Source organism: Lynx rufus, unplaced genomic scaffold (assembly GCF_022079265.1).
Source record: "Lynx rufus isolate CCGP_SWC_20201006 ecotype Redwood Valley unplaced genomic scaffold, mLynRuf1.p SCAF_21, whole genome shotgun sequence".
Taxonomy (NCBI): Eukaryota; Metazoa; Chordata; class Mammalia; order Carnivora; family Felidae; genus Lynx; species Lynx rufus.
In genome coordinates this window covers 23,077,690-23,093,883 of record NW_025814836.1, presented here as the reverse complement: position 1 = coordinate 23,093,883, position 16,194 = coordinate 23,077,690, and the positions used below count along the sequence as shown (strand labels likewise).

General features: G+C 51.5%; 2 protein-coding genes across 6 annotated transcripts; one reads left to right on the top strand and one right to left on the bottom strand.

Moving 5' to 3' along the window:
- Positions 1 to 175: 175 nt before the first annotated feature.
- Positions 176 to 10,821, bottom strand: GDPGP1 (GDP-D-glucose phosphorylase 1). Of its 5 annotated transcripts, none has more exons than XM_047086548.1 (4): positions 10,475 to 10,810; positions 10,110 to 10,240; positions 3,477 to 3,533; positions 176 to 2,343 (listed from the first exon to the last, which is right to left on the bottom strand). In XM_047086548.1, exon 4 carries the CDS (start codon positions 2,332 to 2,334, stop codon positions 1,174 to 1,176), a length of 1,161 nt encoding a protein of 386 aa, XP_046942504.1. In that variant the 5' UTR covers positions 2,335 to 2,343; positions 3,477 to 3,533; positions 10,110 to 10,240; positions 10,475 to 10,810; the 3' UTR covers positions 176 to 1,173. The 5 variants fall into 5 exon arrangements, 3 of the variants coding, with proteins under 3 accessions (XP_046942504.1, XP_046942503.1, XP_046942505.1); XM_047086547.1 differs by having other exon boundaries at positions 10,164 to 10,240; XM_047086549.1 differs by lacking the exons at positions 10,110 to 10,240; positions 10,475 to 10,810 and adding an exon at positions 5,752 to 5,876.
- Positions 10,822 to 11,092: 271 nt separating this feature from the next.
- CIB1 (calcium and integrin binding 1) lies at positions 11,093 to 14,763 on the top strand. Its single transcript, XM_047086552.1, has 7 exons — positions 11,093 to 11,211; positions 11,354 to 11,388; positions 12,412 to 12,520; positions 13,660 to 13,810; positions 13,957 to 14,075; positions 14,152 to 14,240; positions 14,506 to 14,763. Exons 1-7 carry the CDS (start codon positions 11,161 to 11,163, stop codon positions 14,525 to 14,527), a joined length of 576 nt encoding a protein of 191 aa, XP_046942508.1. The 5' UTR covers positions 11,093 to 11,160; the 3' UTR covers positions 14,528 to 14,763.
- The last annotated feature ends 1,431 nt before the right edge of the window (positions 14,764 to 16,194 follow it).

Sequence of the window (16,194 nt, the reverse complement as noted above, 5' to 3'; positions counted from 1 at the left end):
GTCAGATGCTTAACCAACTGGGCCACCCAGGCGCCCCTAAAAAAATTTTTTTTAATGTTTATTTATTTTTGAGAGAGAGAGAGAGAATGAGCAGGGGAGGGAGAGTGGGAGACACAAAATCTGAAGCAGGGTCTAGGCTCCCAGCTGTCAGCACATAGCTCTACGCGGGGCTCGAACTCACGAACTGCGAGATCATGACTTGAGCTGAAGCCAGACGCTTAACTGAGCCCCCTAGGCGCCCCTAAACTGTTCTTCTTACGAACTTTTACTTGTACATATCCTGCCTTATCTCGATGAGACTTTACAACATCTTTTGGGATATAGAGCACCTAAAGTTCTACGTAAAAATTTCATACAGGCCTGAACAGAGGAAGCCAACTATCCAGGGACGGGAACCTCAGCTCGGCGCCTGTCGACTGTTAAGGACGACACCATTAAGGGAGCAGTTGCCTACAGAGGCAGTCACAAGGGCACAACCCGGGCTTCTGGCACCTGACCGCCTGCGCTACGGTCCCCACTCCAGTACTGGAGAGCTATCTGGCCTTGGGCAAGTTGCAAAACCTGTCAGCCTCCAGCTCCTCGTCTGTTAAGTGTTAAATGGCGGTACTCAAGTTGCGAGGACAACTTATGATGCAGATGAGGAATATTCAACTCAGAGCTGAGGGCTGGAGGAAAATTCAAGGGTGGCCTGGGAGGGGAAGGTGCTGTAAGCAGGGCCGAACAGACGGGAGGGATGAAGAAATGATAACCAGTGGGGGGGTGGGCGACGGGAGAATAAGCAGAGAGGCGAGAGCAGAGGAAACGGGGGCACAGTGCCAGAGGCACATGAACTAACACTCTGCCAAGACATGACCGGAAGGGAAAAGTCCAGATACAAAGTCAGGAGTACGGAACTCTTGCGCATACTCCCTTCTCAGTGGCAGGTTTGACATCCCTGAGGCTTGTCCAAGACGGAAGGTGAGAAGCAGATACATGCACGAAGGCTCATTTGTTCGATCTATTCTAACGTTTCTTCTCTTTAAAGAGGCCACTTGTCAATTCTTTACCCGTCCCCTTAGGCTGAGACAGGTAAGAAGGCAGTCACAGAAATGCCCAAACGACCCCTGTGGACCCTGTGGACGGCTTTCTGGAAAGGGAGTTAGACCGGGTAGGAAATAAATACTTCTGGAAGGATTACTGCTCGTCCTGGGCTATCAAGGCCACTAGCGCTGCCTGGACCTCTTCTGCCTGGGCGGGGGGCAGCAGACAGTCTTGAATGAGGGCCAGAGCAGCCGCCTCTGTCAGACTGCTGAAATCCTGGGGCGTCTTGACAGGGAGGTGCCCAGCCAGCTCACAGAGGGCCACATTGAACGCCTCGCCTTCCTTTACCCCAAAACTGGACTTCCGGGCCCACAGAATCACTCGGACCCCCGTGAGAGCCGAGGAGGGTGATGTCTTTCCAGGTGGGGCCCCCCGGGTCACAAACAAATTATGGGCGATCTCGCGGTCAGTCAGATAGTCGGTGGCCCGACATACCCTGCCTATCAAGGCTTCCAAGTCAGGCCCCGGCCTGCTAGTGTAAAAGAGGAAGCCGGGCGCTGGGACGGCCTGGAGGAGGTGCAGATGCCCGCCGGGGTCCAGGGGCTCGCTCGGTGCTCCCTCCACAGGCAGTCTGTGGGCCAGGTAATACCCGTGCAGGTGGAGGTGGTTCACTGAGGCCAAGCCACCCAGGCTGTTGAAGCCGACGCGGAAGCCTGGGTGTGAGCTCAGCAGCACAGCCTCGACCCCGGCCCGCAGCGCACCGGGCAGCAGGCGCTGGGGGAGCCCACGGGTGGGCTCGGGCACCAGCAGCACGTGGCCCCACTCCAAGGGGCTGACATTGATCATTACGAGGATGTCCTCTTGCTGGAGAGCGCCTGGCAGATCGGGCTCCCGGAGCAGACGGAAGAGGACTTCTCCTGGCCGGATCTTGTTGAAGTTAAACAGTGCAGGGTCAAACGCCTGCTTCACACTACTGATGCTCTGAGGGCGCCTCCTCTGCGCACCTCGCTCCACGTTCAGCTGAGCCACAAAACCCACGGCACCGGGGAGGGTTTGGGTCTGCAGCTCCCCCAGGCGGTAGCGGAACAGCCCCAGCTCCACCCGCTGCCTCCAGGCGGAGCAGAGCACAGAGTCGAAGCGAGACGGTGGTACGGAGTCCTCCGGGAGGCCGGGCGCGTCCCTCGGCCACTGAATCCCTTCCAGCACCAGCTCCTCCTGCCCGTAGACAAAGTCAGGAATGCCATGCCCTTCCCAGTCCCTACTGTTTGGAGGCAGCAAATAGGAAGTCTCGTGTGAATCGTGTGGAACGGCCATGGGGCTGACCTATAACAGTCATAAGAGGTGAAAGATACATGATGCTAACCCATCTCCAGAGATTGTATTTTTATTTTCAAAGAAATTTCACTTTTTGTTCTGATTACAAAACTAATAGATGCCTTTGGGAAAAGATGTCGAAAACACGAAATCACTCATGATTCCATCGCTTACACGTTAGCATTCATTTTTGCTGCATTAAAATATACATGTTCTTTCTAAAAGTTACGTATATTGAATAAACTTTCTCCTCCCCCCCTTTTTATGTTTCTTTTGTTTTTTATTTTTGAGAGAGAGAGACAGAGTGTGAGCAAGGGAGGGGCCAAGAGAGAGAGGGAGACACAGAACCTGAAGCAGGCTCCAGGCTCTGAGCACAGAGCCTGACGTGGGGCTCTAACTCACCAACTGCGAGATCATGACCTGACCCCATGTAGGAGGCTTAACCAACTGAGCCACCCAGGTGCCCCTCACTTTCTTTCAAGTCCCAATGTGGGGGTTGGACTCATGACCCTGAGATCAAGAGTCAGATGTTAACTGACTCAGCCACCCAAGCGTCTTGTCAACTTTCTTGAGTAGAGAAACAAACAGAGCTAAAATACAATACTCGATTCCAACACCTGGGGGGAAAAAATCACCATTTACATTCAGCCTTATTTTCATATATACATGAACTTCAATTTTTAACCAATCTTAATTATACATATAGGTTGTTGCTAATTTCATACCTGTTGCAACGAACATACTGTGTATCTGTTTCCAGACATGTTTTTATTTTCCTTTAAGATAAAATCACAATAAACTACTGGGTCAGAGTAGGCCCGTGCATGGCTCAGGCTTTTGATACATTATCAAAGGGCCCTACAGAAAATTGAAACAGCATTCTTTTGTATAAGAATGGCCAAGGTTTCAAAGCTGACCACTCCTTTTACAAGAACAGCCTTTCCACTGTTCAGTAGTGATTCCAAATGGCCACGTAGAGAGCCATTTGGGTGCGGACGTGCGTAAGCACCAGGGTTGATTCTTCAAGGGGGAAATGCATGGTTGTCTCCCATCTCCCACGCGGCCCTTGGAGCCCTGTGGACCCGGGTGTCCGGGAGAAGGGCCTGCTGTTGGCTCAGACAGGACCTCACAAGGAGGCTTACCTCAGTAGAGTTGCTTCAGCTCAAGTTTGGGCTTCCTCAGCTCTTCCGGTCCAGAAACTTCATATTAATGAAACAGAAAGGAAACATTAAAAAACATACAAAATCACATACCAAAGGTCTAGTTCAGGGGCGCCAGGGTAGCTCAGTCAGGTGTCTGACTCCTGATTGCGGCTCAGGTCATGATCTCACAGTTCAAGGGCTCTGAGCTGATGCAGAGAACCTGCTTGGGATTCTCTCTCTGCCCTTCTCCTGCTCACAGATGCACACGTGCACTCTTTCTCTCTCTCAAAATAAATAAATAAATTTAAAAAAAAGGTCAAGCTTAATAGGTCTAGAATTTCAATTTTGTAGATGAGAAAATTGAAATCTACCCCAGAAGCCAAGAGCACACTTTACACACTGTATGTTAGCCAATTTGACAATTAAAAAAAAAAAAAGAAATGGTTAAGATGGTAAATCTTCTGATGTTACCACAATAACAAGTCTTTTTTTTTTTTTTTAAGTTGATTACTTTGAGAGAGAGAAACATAGCAGAGCCTGAAATGAGGCTAGAACCCATGAACCATGAGATCATGACCTGAGGTGAAATTAAGAGTCAGAAGGTTAACCAACTGAGCCACCCAGGCCTCCCACCACAATAACAAATCTTTTTTTTTTTTAATTTTTTAAAACAATTCCCATTAAACTGTTTTTCTTTTTTCTTTTTTTTTTTGTTTTTTGTTTTTAGAGTTTATTTATTTTTGAGACAGAGAGAGACAGAGCACGAATGGGGGAGGGGCAGAGAGAGAGGGCGACACAGAATCGGAAGCAGGCTCCAGGCTCTGAGCCATCAGCCCAGAGCCCGACGCGGGGCTCGAACTCACGGCCGGCGAGATCGTGACCTGAGCTGAAGTCGGACGCTTAACCGACTGAACCACCCAGGCGCCCCTAAAATTTTTTTCTTTAATGTTTATTTATTTGAGAGAAGGAGAGAGAGAGAGAGAGAGAGCAAGAGAGAGAGAGAGAGAGAGAGCGCATGAGCAGGGGAGGGGCAGAGAGAGAGAGGGAGACACAATCTGAAGCAGGCTCCAGGCTCTGACCTGTCAGCACAGAGCCCGATGAGGGGTTCAAACTCACGGACCGCGAGATCGTGACCTGAGCCGAAGTCGGACACTCAACCGACTGAGCCACGCAGGCGCCCCCGTTTTAATTTATTTTTGAAAGAGAGAATGAGCGGGGGAGGGGCAGAGAGAGAGGGGGACAAAGGACCCTAAATGGGCCTCCAATTCACGAACCATGAGATCACGACCTGAGCCCAAGTCAAACGCCACCCAGGTGCCCCTGGAGCATGTGATTCTCGATCCTGGGGTTGTAAGTTTGAGCCCCACGTTGAGTGTAGAGATTACAACTCAAAGTAGAGGCTCAAACAGATATTTGTACACCTGTGTTCATAGCAGCATTTTTCACAGCAGCCAAAGGCAGAAACCACCCAAGTGTCCGCTGACAGATGAAAGGCTAAACAAAATGTGGTACATTCACACAGTGGAGGATTATTGAGTCTTACAAAGGAAGGAAATGCTGGCACACGTCACAACATGGATGAACCTGGAGGACGTCATGTTCAGTGAAATAAGCCAGGAATAAAAGGATGAACACTACCATATGATCCCATCTATATTAAGTACTGAGAGCAGTCAAATTCAGAGAGACAGAAAGTAGAATGGTGGCTGTCAGGGGCCGGGAGAGGGAAGAGGGAGTTTTTTGTTGTTTAATGGTACAGAGTTTCACTGTTGCAAGATGAAAAGTCAATGATGTGGTATATTTAACACTACCGTACGATACACTTAGAAACAGTTAAGACATCGGGGCACCTGTGGGGCTCAGTCGGTTGAGCGTCTGACTTTGGCTCAGGTCATGATCTCAGGGTTCATGGGTTAGAGCCCCGCATCAGGCTCTGTGCTGACAGCTCAGAGCCTAGAGTCTGCTTCGGATCCTGTCTCCCTCTCTCTCTGCCCCTCCCTTGCTTGCACTCTGTCTCTCTCTCTCAAAAATAGAAATTAAAAAAAAAAAAAAAACATTAAAAAAATAGTCAAGATGTGAAATTTTATGCATATTTTGCCACAATTAAAAATAATTTTAAGTGAGTCTCAGAAGAGATTTAAGAAATCCAACACTTTGCTATTTATTTGAGCTATACTTAAGACTATTCGCTTACTCTCTCCTTCATTCATTTATTCAGGGTCAACGGCCACCTCACACCCACTCCCGATATTCTGGGGGCACCTCTTCCACGCACCTGCTCTGTGTTCAGCTGAGCCACAAAATCCAACTATTTAAAGTAACCACTACAGGGGCACCTGAGCGGCTCAGCTGGTTAAGCGTCCAACTCTTGATCTCAGCTCAGGTCTTGATCTCAGGGTCCTGAGTTCAAGCCCAGTGTTGGGCTGCACGCTGGGCATGAAGCCTACCTAAAAAAACAAAAGTAACTGCTACATATGAGGCAATGAGGACATAGGAGCAAATAAGGTAAAAAGGGTCCCTATTGTCATAGAATTTATATCCTGTGGTAGAGTCAGACAACAAGCAAAATGAACACGGTGATAGTATTCTGTGGGAAATAAAACATGATACAAGAGACGGTAACCAAAAGGTGGGATCAGGGCATCGGACTTCAATAATAGGGCAGGGCTCAGCTCTTTGAGGTGACAGCAGAGTGAAGACACGCAGAATGAGAAAAACCCTGCAATGAAGAGTCGAGGAGAGTGTATTCTAGGAAAGGAAATAGCAAGTCCAAGGTCCTGAGTCAGGCAGGTGCTTGGTCTATTCAAGAGCAGAAAGGAAGCCACTATTAACTAGAACATGGCCAACAGGTGGTGGTGGTGGTGGAATGAGGCTGGAGAGGAAGGCAGGGGCCAGACTAGCTGTAGGGCCTTATGCATCATGGTCAGGAGCTTGGGTTTTATTCTAAATGGAAAAAGAAATCCCTGGGAGGTTCTAGGCAGAAGGACCATCTGATACTTTATAAACCTTTTTCCCAAATGCTGTGGGGGAAGTGGATGCAGGGGAGCAAAGCGGAAGGGGACCATTCGGGAGGCGACTCTGACGGCCAGGTGGGCGAAGAGGCAGACTGGCTGGCACAGGTGGCAACAGATGGAGAGGAGCAGGGGACGTGGGCCCTGCCTGCAGGGCCCAACCAACAGGGCCCGCGACAGGCTGCCTAGGGGCACTGAGGCACGGGGAGGACGTAGGAGGGACCTAGCTTCAGGGACAAGGTACACTGCAGTGGCATTTACAGAGCTGGTGGAGCTGATGGTGGGGTGGGGGGTGGGCACAGGCTGATTAGAAAACGGGAGGACTGGGGCGCCTGGGTGGCGCAGTTGGTTAAGCGTCCGACTTCAGCCAGGTCACGATCTCGCGGTCCGTGAGTTCGAGCCCCGCGTCGGGCTCTGGGCTGATGGCTCGGGGCCTGGAGCCTGTTTCCCATTCTGTGTCTCCCTCTCTCTCTGCCCCTCCCCCGTTCATGCTCTGTCTCTCTCTGTCCCAAAAATAAAAAATAAACGTTGAAAAAAAAAAAATTAAAAAAAGAAAACGGGAGGACTGAAGAGGAGGAGCCCAGGAGGAACCTGGGCATCCGAGACATGGTGTAGACAGCTGACAGTCAAACCTGGAGGTCAAGGGTAAGGTGTGGGCGAGATACAAATTTGGAATAACATGTAAAGCCAGGGGCTAGGACAAAGGACCCAGGGCTAAGATGACACCAGAGGGCTAAAAATACAAGTAAAGATATACCGATCAGTTGAATCAATAGAAAATGCATTTGGTCATATTTATACTAAAGTGAACCAGTAGGCAAAAAGCATTATGGACTTAGAATAAAGAAGAATAATTTAGAGTGATCAATTAGTAGTGAGCGTGTGACAGGATCAAACCTTTACAGGAAAACCAGGAGAAAGGGGACACCGGTTGCACGTCTATCTTGCGCCAGGCACGTTCTAAGTTTTCTCTAGTGACCTGGACGAGTCTGTGAGGTGGGTATCATCCTGGGACAAAGGTGAGAGATTAGGTTTTACAGGCTGACGAGGTGCTTGAATTCCAGCCCTAGCATTCACTAGGAATGTGACCTTGAGCCCTGAGAATGAAGTCCAGTTCCTCACCGCGGGCTCTGGGCTCTCAAGCCTTAGCTGTGCCTCTCTCTCTCACACCTCTCTCTGCTCTTCACTCTTACTGGACTTGTTCCTGCTCAGGGCCTTGGTGTCTTCTGTGCTTCCTGCCTACAACACCCTTTTCCCAGATTTTCTTCACATGGCTGGCTTTTTCAGGTCTCAGATCAAATGTCACTGCCTCAGAGAAAGCTTGTGTGGCCATCCTACCTAATATCCCAAGGGAAATAGGAAGAAAGAAATAGTATTATAAGCAGGGAAATAAATGTCGTGGAAAACAACCACAACAACAACAATAAAAAAATGGAATTCAAATCCATGAGTTAGTAGTTATGAACATAACTTTAAAAATTTTTAATTTTTTTTAAATTTAGAGACAGAGCATGAGCAGGGTAGGGACAGAGACAGAGGGAGACAGAATCTGAAGCAGGCTCCAGGCTCCGAGCTGTCAGCACGGAGCCCGACGTGGGGCCAGAAAGCACGGACTGTGAGATCATGACCTGAGCTGAAGTCGGATGCCCAACCGACTGAGCCACCCAGGCGCCCCTGAAAATAACTTAAAAAAAAAAAAAAAAAAAAAAGATTCAACTAAGGGAAGCCTGGTGGTTCAGCTCAGGTCATGATCCCAGGTCATGAGATCCAGCCCTGCATCGGTCTCTGTGCTGGGTGTGGAGCTTAAGATTGTCTCTTTCTTGGGGCGCCTGGGTGGCTCAGTCAGTTAAGCATCTGACTTGGGCTCAGGTCATGATCTCACGGTTTGTGAGTTCGAGCCCCACGTCGGGCTCTGTGCTGACAGCTCAGAGCCTGGAGCCTGCTTCGGATTCTGTGTCTCCCTCCCCCTCTGCCCCTCCCCCACTTGTGCTCTGTCTCTCTTTCTCTCAAAAATAAATAAAACATTTAAAAAATTGTTTAAAAAAAGATTCTTTCTCTCTCATAAATAAGTAAATAAATAAAATAATTTCACAGGAAACACTAGAAGCTACTTTTTTTAAAATTTATATTTTGAGAGAGACAGAGAGAGAAAGCACGTACGCGCGTGCAAGCAGGGGAAGGGCAGGGAGACAGGGGGACGAGGATCCAAACTGGGTTCCTCACTGACAGGCTGATGGTAGCAAGCCCAATGTGGGGCTTGAACTCACGAACCACAAGATCATGAGCTGAGCCAAGAGGTCGGACTTTCAACCGAGCCACCCAGGCGCCCCTAGAAGCTATTGTTAAAAGCATTATCAGCAACTCAGGTTTTACACTGTTTCAAGAGTTGATCAGGCAAGGCAGGACGGTATGCTAACCAGGCTCAGAATGCCTATTTAATAACTTACAATGAGAAACGTGCCAAACGGCACAAAATGTTCATATTGGCTAATCAGTATAGTCCCTCCTCTATATAAAAATGTACCAGGAAGCAACATTATAATCAGAAGGCTGTTCAAAGAAGGGCTTAGCACCAAGTGAGGTGGCTGGGAGATCTATGTCACTGATGGTCACTACGGCACAGGGCCTATTTCCACATCTTCACTGTGAAGACATAGTCTCACCATGAAGTCCAGGGACTGGCCTTGGCTGGCCAGTGCTCCCTCCCCACAGTCTAGTACAGGAGACACTATGACAGCTTCCTGTTTCCTGTCTATCCTTTTACTACCCAAAGATGAATCCTTTTTTTTTTTAATTTTTTTCAACGTTTATTCATTTTTGAGATACAGAGAGAGAGAGAGAGAAAGAGAGAGAGACAGAGCATGAGTGGGAGAGGGGCAGAGATGGAGGGAGACACAGAATCCGAAGAGCACTCCAGGTTCTGAGCTGTCAGCACAGAGCCCAATGCGGGGCTCGAACTCACAGACTGCGAGACCATGACCTGAATTGAAGTCGGACGCTTAATGGACTGAGCCACCTAGGTGCCCGAAAAATCCTTTCTTGCACAGGAAGAGCCAGCCTACTGTCAGGATGATCAGGTTGGGACTGGGCTACACTCCGCTCACCTCGACTGGTTTTGGTGTTCTCACTGCTCTGCAGCCCCCGCTTCTTGGAAGAGAACATTTCCACAACGGTGGGACTCACATGCTGATATAGTGAGTCTTACTAAAGTCACTCTCAGATAGATGAAGGCCTTATTCAGTGCTGGGGAAGTCACTCAGCAACATTTACTCAACAACTGCCACCTCTCAGATCCTGTAGATCGCAATTCTCCTAGCTCTTCACGGGGCTTACAGACAAGTAAGTCAAGTCAACATAAACTGCACTGGGGATTCTGTAAGTATAAGACTCCTAACCTAGTCTAGGGAAGCAGGAAAGGCTTCCCTGAGGCTAAGACGGAAGAGGAACTGAGAGCCAAGAGAAAGGGACAGAGGCTGAAGTCAGATTTCAGAGGGTCCTAGACTGGTTTTTAATCATTAGTTTTAAGCTGAAATCAACATGATCAGGCTCAGACTTCAAAGATCAGCAAGCAGAATAAATCAGGAGAGTCAAGAACGAATTCCAACAAGTGTGTCAATTATACCTCAATAAAGCTGAAAACTCCCACCTCCTCCTCTCAGGAACCTGTAATCCTCACCTTCTGGACTAGTGTAAGGTTCGTTCATGCGTGCATGCATCCAATTCGTTGAAGCCTTCTACGTGCCAAGCGTTTTCCTAGAGATTGAGAGGGGACAAGAGCAAACAGGTCACCCTCGGTCCTTACCGCCTCTGGAAGCGACGTGGGTCAGAAGAGAGCACGTCGGCTGGAGTAAGCAGTATGGCCATGGAGAGCCGTGAAAAGAGACTTAGACTGGGGTGACCTCTTTCAAAATGGAGCTTAGACAAGTCACAGACACCCCCCCCCCCCGCATCGGACCTGTTCTCCCCATTTGTAAAATGGGAACCTACCCTGCAGGGCCCTTGTGAAAATCGAAGATCACTAAGCACGGCTCCCGGCACTCTGCGTACAGCCTCAGTGGGCCGCAAGGTTCTGTGATTTCTGGAGGTGGCATGCGGGCTGCAACACGTGCGGCGAGGGCACAGTGGTACGAGCTGAATGAAAAAGCCCTCGCCGAGCGGATGCTTGGCCGGCAGCCTTCGGCCACGTAGCGATTCTCGAGGTTTCCCGGATATCCAGGCACCAGGTACTTCCCTGATGCCCCTACCGGACCGCGCCCAAAGCCTCCGCCATCACCGACTGCAGTCGAACCGGACGCAACGCGACACTCGCCGCAAGCTCCTATCCCAGCCATGGCGAGGCAGTGGCGTGCCGAACGCATGCGCAGTCCGCACGCCCGCGCGCGGCGGGCCCCGCCCCGTCCGCTTCAGAGGCGGTGCCGTGCGGGCTGGGCTCCGCCCCCGGAGCGTCCGGCCCCGCCCCGGGCCCCGCCTCCAGCTAGCCGCGGACCTCCTGAAGCTGGCCCGCTGAACCCGGCCGGGAGGGCCTGGGCGCTTTAAGGAGGGGGCGGGCCCGGGGGCGGTGGCCCCAGGAGCGGTTGCCGCGGGAACGGGGCGGTGACGCGGCCCGAGGGCGGAAGTGAAAAAGTTGCCGGCGCCCCGAGACGAGTTGGCGGAGTTCTGCGTGCGGCGCGGCGATGGGGGGCTCGGGCAGTCGCCTGTCCAAGGAGCTGCTGGCCGAGTACCAGGTGCGCGGGACGCCGGTCCCCGGGGAGTTTGCGCGCGGGCCTGCGCTGCGGAGCGGGGTCCCGGGGCTGGGTCCCGGGGCGGGCGGTAGGACGGGCGCGGCCTCCGGGAGGCCCGCTGAACCCCTCCCGTTTTGCTTTCCAGGACTTGACGTTCCTGACCAAGCAGGAGATCCTCCTGTAAGTGCCGTCTCGAACCTCAGCTCCCGGATCTTCTAGAGGCGACTTCGGGGGGCTCTGTCCACAGACGAGTTTAACAAAGGGTCCCCCAGGGGGAGGGACGGGGCCCGCGGCCGAGCAGGTGCCCGCGCCCCGGCCGCGAGCCCTCCCCGCCGGCTCGGGGGGCCCCGATGCGCACCGCAGAGCCACCTCGAAGCCTCCGCGCGGGCTGGGCGCTCCGGGGCCTGCGCTCCCTGGCTCCTGCGTTATCGAACTTCCTGCCCCAGCCCGGCGGGGGCTCGGCGGACTTCGCCTACCGGGAGCCCGGCCCCTCGTAACTTGACCTGAATATATACAGTAACCGTTAACGCTTACTGAGCACTCGTCGTGCGCCAGCAACTGTGCGAAGTGCTTGCCTATATTACCTAATTCAATCCTTAGGAGGGAGGTGCGGGGACAATGAATCAGGTTTCCGAAAAGTTTGTTTACTTGCGTAAGAGTACGCTCCAAGTGAGAGGATTTGAATTCGGGCTGGAAACCCCTTCCAAGCCGTGTGCCAGCTTTTTGTGGTGAAGGCGCTTGAGTGAGGCGATTCCTTGGCTTCTCTTGGCAAAAATAATCCCAGTGGGAAGGAGCTGGGGGCGGATGAAGAGATCGTTTAGGTAGCTGCTAAAATGGAAGGCTTTGAGGAGCTGGAGATCCCTGGAGTGAAATGAAAGTGAGGTTTCGACTTTACTCTTTTCTCACTGTTTTTCAGGGCCAACTGCTGGCTCCTTCTGCATCCTCTCCATCCCTCTGGGAGCTCTAGAGCCAGTCCCAGTACAGTGCCTGGCACACAGTAGGCCCTCAGTAAATACCCATTGCATGAATGGACTCCCAGCCTGTAGTCTTGTGACATGTCTCCCTTTGGCTTATGCCTGATGGCTGAGAAGCTCTGTGTATGTGGCTTAGCTTGTCACCTGGTTTATAATGGGTAGCAAGGCAAGGAGTGGGGATGTGATACACACAGGAAGGTTTGCCAACAGGTTCCTCTCCTTCTGCCAGAGCCCACAGGAGGTTTTGTGAGCTGCTTCCCCAGGAGCACCGGAGCACGGAGGAGTCACTGCACACACGAGTGTCCTTGGAGCAGATCCTCAGCCTTCCAGAGCTCAAGGTGCCACTCCCCCACCCTGCCTGTGCTATTCATCTTGAGATCATGTGGTCACTAGTCCCCCATTCTGGTCTTTCCTCCATTTAGTCCCAATTTCCTGGGGTCAAGGGCTTTATCAAAATCACCTAGTGGAATTAACTAGAATGGTGTTTTTCAAACTGGGATTCTTGGACATATTATTGGAGAGTCAAGTAAGTTTTGTCCTTTATTATATTTTTTAATTTTATTATTTTTTAATGTTTATTCATTTTTGAGAGAGAGACAGATAGAGTATGAGCGGGGCAGGGGGGCGGGGGGGGGGTGCAGAGAGAGAGCAAGTCACAGAATCCAAAGCAGGCTCCAGGCTCTGAGCTGTCAGCACAGAACCTGATGCGGGGCTCGAACCCATGGACTGTGAGATCATGACCTGGGCCGAAGTTGGCCGCTTAACCAACTCAGCCACCCAGGCACCCCTAAGTTTTGTCCTTTAAAAGGAGTTGAGGGGCGCCTGGGTGGCTCAGTTGGTTTAGCGTCCGCTCTTGATTTTGGCTCAGGTCATCTCACAATTTGTGAGTTCAAGCCCTGCATCGGGCTCTGTCCTGACAGTGCAGAGCCTGCTTGGGATTCTCTCTCTCTCCCTCTCTCTCTCTCTGTCCCTCCCCTGTTCTAGCTTTGTCTGTCTGTCTGTCTCTCTCTCTCAAAATAAATAAGCCTAAAAGTAATAATAAATAAATAAAAGGAGTTAAGTTACTGTATTAAAGTTTGAGAAGCTCTATTCCAGAGGCCAAATGCCTCTCCACAGGGTTGCTGTGAAAATTTTTAGGCAAAGGGCCTGGCCTGGTGCCTATACCACAGTGAGTGTTCAAGTAAACGTGTTTTATAGTAACCAGCCCATCTTGTTCTCTGCTTAGGATGCTTTCATCTTACTTCTCTGCCCCTAGGCCTGCTGTTGGGTCAAACTGACTCGGTTACAGCCGTCCCTGTCCCTTCCTCAGTCAGTTGGCTCTCCCACCCTCCATGCCGGTCCCAAAACACTGAGCATGCTCTCCCGTGAGCCCAAGCTCATGGTACCGTGACCTGCGCCCTCCAGTTCCTGGCAGGGTTTGAGGAGTGTGTGACCTGGGCTACATCCCATGGTGTTCACAGAAGGCTCTCTTGCCTAGGCCAACCCCTTCAAGGAGCGAATCTGCAGAGTCTTCTCCACATCGCCAGCGAGGGACAGCCTGAGCTTCGAGGACTTCCTGGACCTCCTCAGTGTGTTCAGTGACACAGCGACTCCAGACCTCAAGTCCCACTATGCCTTCCGCATCTTCGGTGAGGGCCAGGAGCAGCCTGGCGGGACACGGCCTGCTCCCACATGGTCCTGGTGGTGGTGTTCCTGCTCGGGAGCCGGGGGTCTCTGTGGAGCCTTGGAACTCACGCTGACCACATTCTTTCCGGCTTCCTGCATCTGTCCATAGACTTCGATGATGATGGAACCCTGAACCGAGAAGACCTGAGCCAGCTCGTGAACTGCCTCACGGGCCCGGGCGAGGACACGCAGCTTAGTGCTTCAGAGATGAAACAACTCATTGACAACGTGAGTAGCCGGGCCGGGCCGGGCCAGGGAGCGGGAGGGGAGGGCTAGGACTTGGCCTGAAGCTGTCCTTTCCCAGATCCTGGAAGAGTCCGACATCGATCGGGATGGTACCATCAACCTCTCAGAGTTCCAGCACGTCATCTCCCGCTCACCAGACTTCGCCAGGTATGAGGGTCATGGTCCCCTGCGTTCTGGTTACCCCTGGGTCCCCGCCTGCTGCAGCTGGGCCTGGGATGTTGGGATGGGAGGTGGCAGCCGGGCTGAGAAGGCCCCAGTTCCTCTCAGCGTCTCAGGGCAGCTCTTCCAAAGGGGACGGACAGACGTGGGTCAGCCCATTCCAAAGGGTCTTAGGGAAGATGTGGGTAAGTTTGGGGTTAGTGTCTCCCCTCCTCTTCCAGCAGAAAACCCGAGCCACTCTTCTCTTGTTCAGCTCCTTTAAGATTGTCCTGTGACAGGAGCCACAGCCATGTGTCCCAGCAAGCACCCTGCCCAAGAGCCTTTCCACTGCTGAGCTGTGGCCGAGGTCATGACTGTGTTGCCACGGCCGGCCGAGCTGGCCTAGCCCAGAGCTGGCACTGTGCAGTCCTGCTCCAGGCAGGGGAAGGCCCTCCATGGCAGGGCCTCTCCTGTCACTGTCATCGCTCTATTTGTGTTCTACTAATCTATAATAAAGGTGTAGATGTTTTGACCCTTTGCGTGATACTAGAAACACAGGTATGGGACAGGACTGGACTTCCAGGAACCTTTGGTCATACTGGGAACAACAGGATTTAAAGGGCCAGTGGGGGGGGGGGTGGGGGCGCGGTGGCTCAGTCGGTTGAGCTTTCGACTTCAGCTCAGGTCATGATCTCGCATTTCATGGGTTCAAGCCCCACATCGGGCTCTCGCATTTCGTGGGTTCAAGCCCCACATTGGGCTCTGTGCAGAGCCTGGAGCCTGCTTCAGATTTTGTCTCCCTCTCTCTCTGCCCCTCCTCTGTTCTCTCTCTCTCAAAAATAAACAGACATGAAAAAAAAGTTTTTTAAAGGGGCAGGAGGAAGTGAGACTGTAGCTCGCCTGGCCCACTCACCCCCACTGAGGGTGTGAGTATAAAGGGTAGCAGGACAGATGGAACCCCTCTATATCCTCATGGTGGTGGTGGTTACATGAATTTCTACACGTGTGAGAATTTACACAACTGTGTGCCAAAAGAAAAAAAAACATCAGTTTTACTGTATGATCGTTCAAAAAATAAAATTTTGGGGCACCTGGGTGGCTCCATCGGTTAAGCGTCCGACTTCAGCTCAGGTCATGATCTCACGGTTCATGAGTTCCAGCCCCGCATCGGGCTCTGTGCTGGCAGCTCGGAGCCTGGAGCCTGCTTCGGATTCTGCGATTCTCTCTCTCTCTGCCCTTCCCCCACTCGCACTCTTTCTCTCTCAAAACTAAAATGTTAAAAAAAATTTTTTTACACAAAAAAAAAAATTGTAAAAAAATTTTGAAAACTAAGAAAATGACAAAACCCCTGATCCCCTGTGCTGTCACCCTGAATGGACTGGGGAAGGTGCAGAGTAAAGGGGCTGAGGGAAAGCAAATGAGTTCCTTGCCCCCAAAACATCAGGGCATTACACTTCCCACCTTAAGGACCATACTCCACTGAGAGATGGAGTTAGCCAGGCCAGGCTGGTTCTGGCCCACAAGCCCCTGGAACGAGGAGGTTCAGAACCTTTCAGAACTCAGAGAACTAGACCAACCTCAAAAAATAACAGTCCTTTGGGGTGCCTGGGTGGAGTGTCCCGACTCTCCATTTTGGCTCAGTTTATGATCTTGCAGTTCGTGAGTTCGAGCCCTGCATCAGGCTCTGCACTGACAGGGCAGAACCTGCTTAGGATTCTCTCTCTGTCCCTCTCCTTCTTGTGTGCATGTGTGCATGCTCTCTCTCTCCCTCTCTCTCAAAATAAACACTTAAAAAAAAAAAAAAAGTAGGATCTCCTGGGTGGCTCAGGTCATGAGCCAGGTCATGATCTCACCGTTCATGAGTTTGAGCCCGAGTCGGGCTCTGTGCTGACAGCTCAGAGGCTGGAGTCTGTTTTGGATTCTGTTGTCTCCCTCTCTCTCTGCCCCTCCCCCCTCACACTCT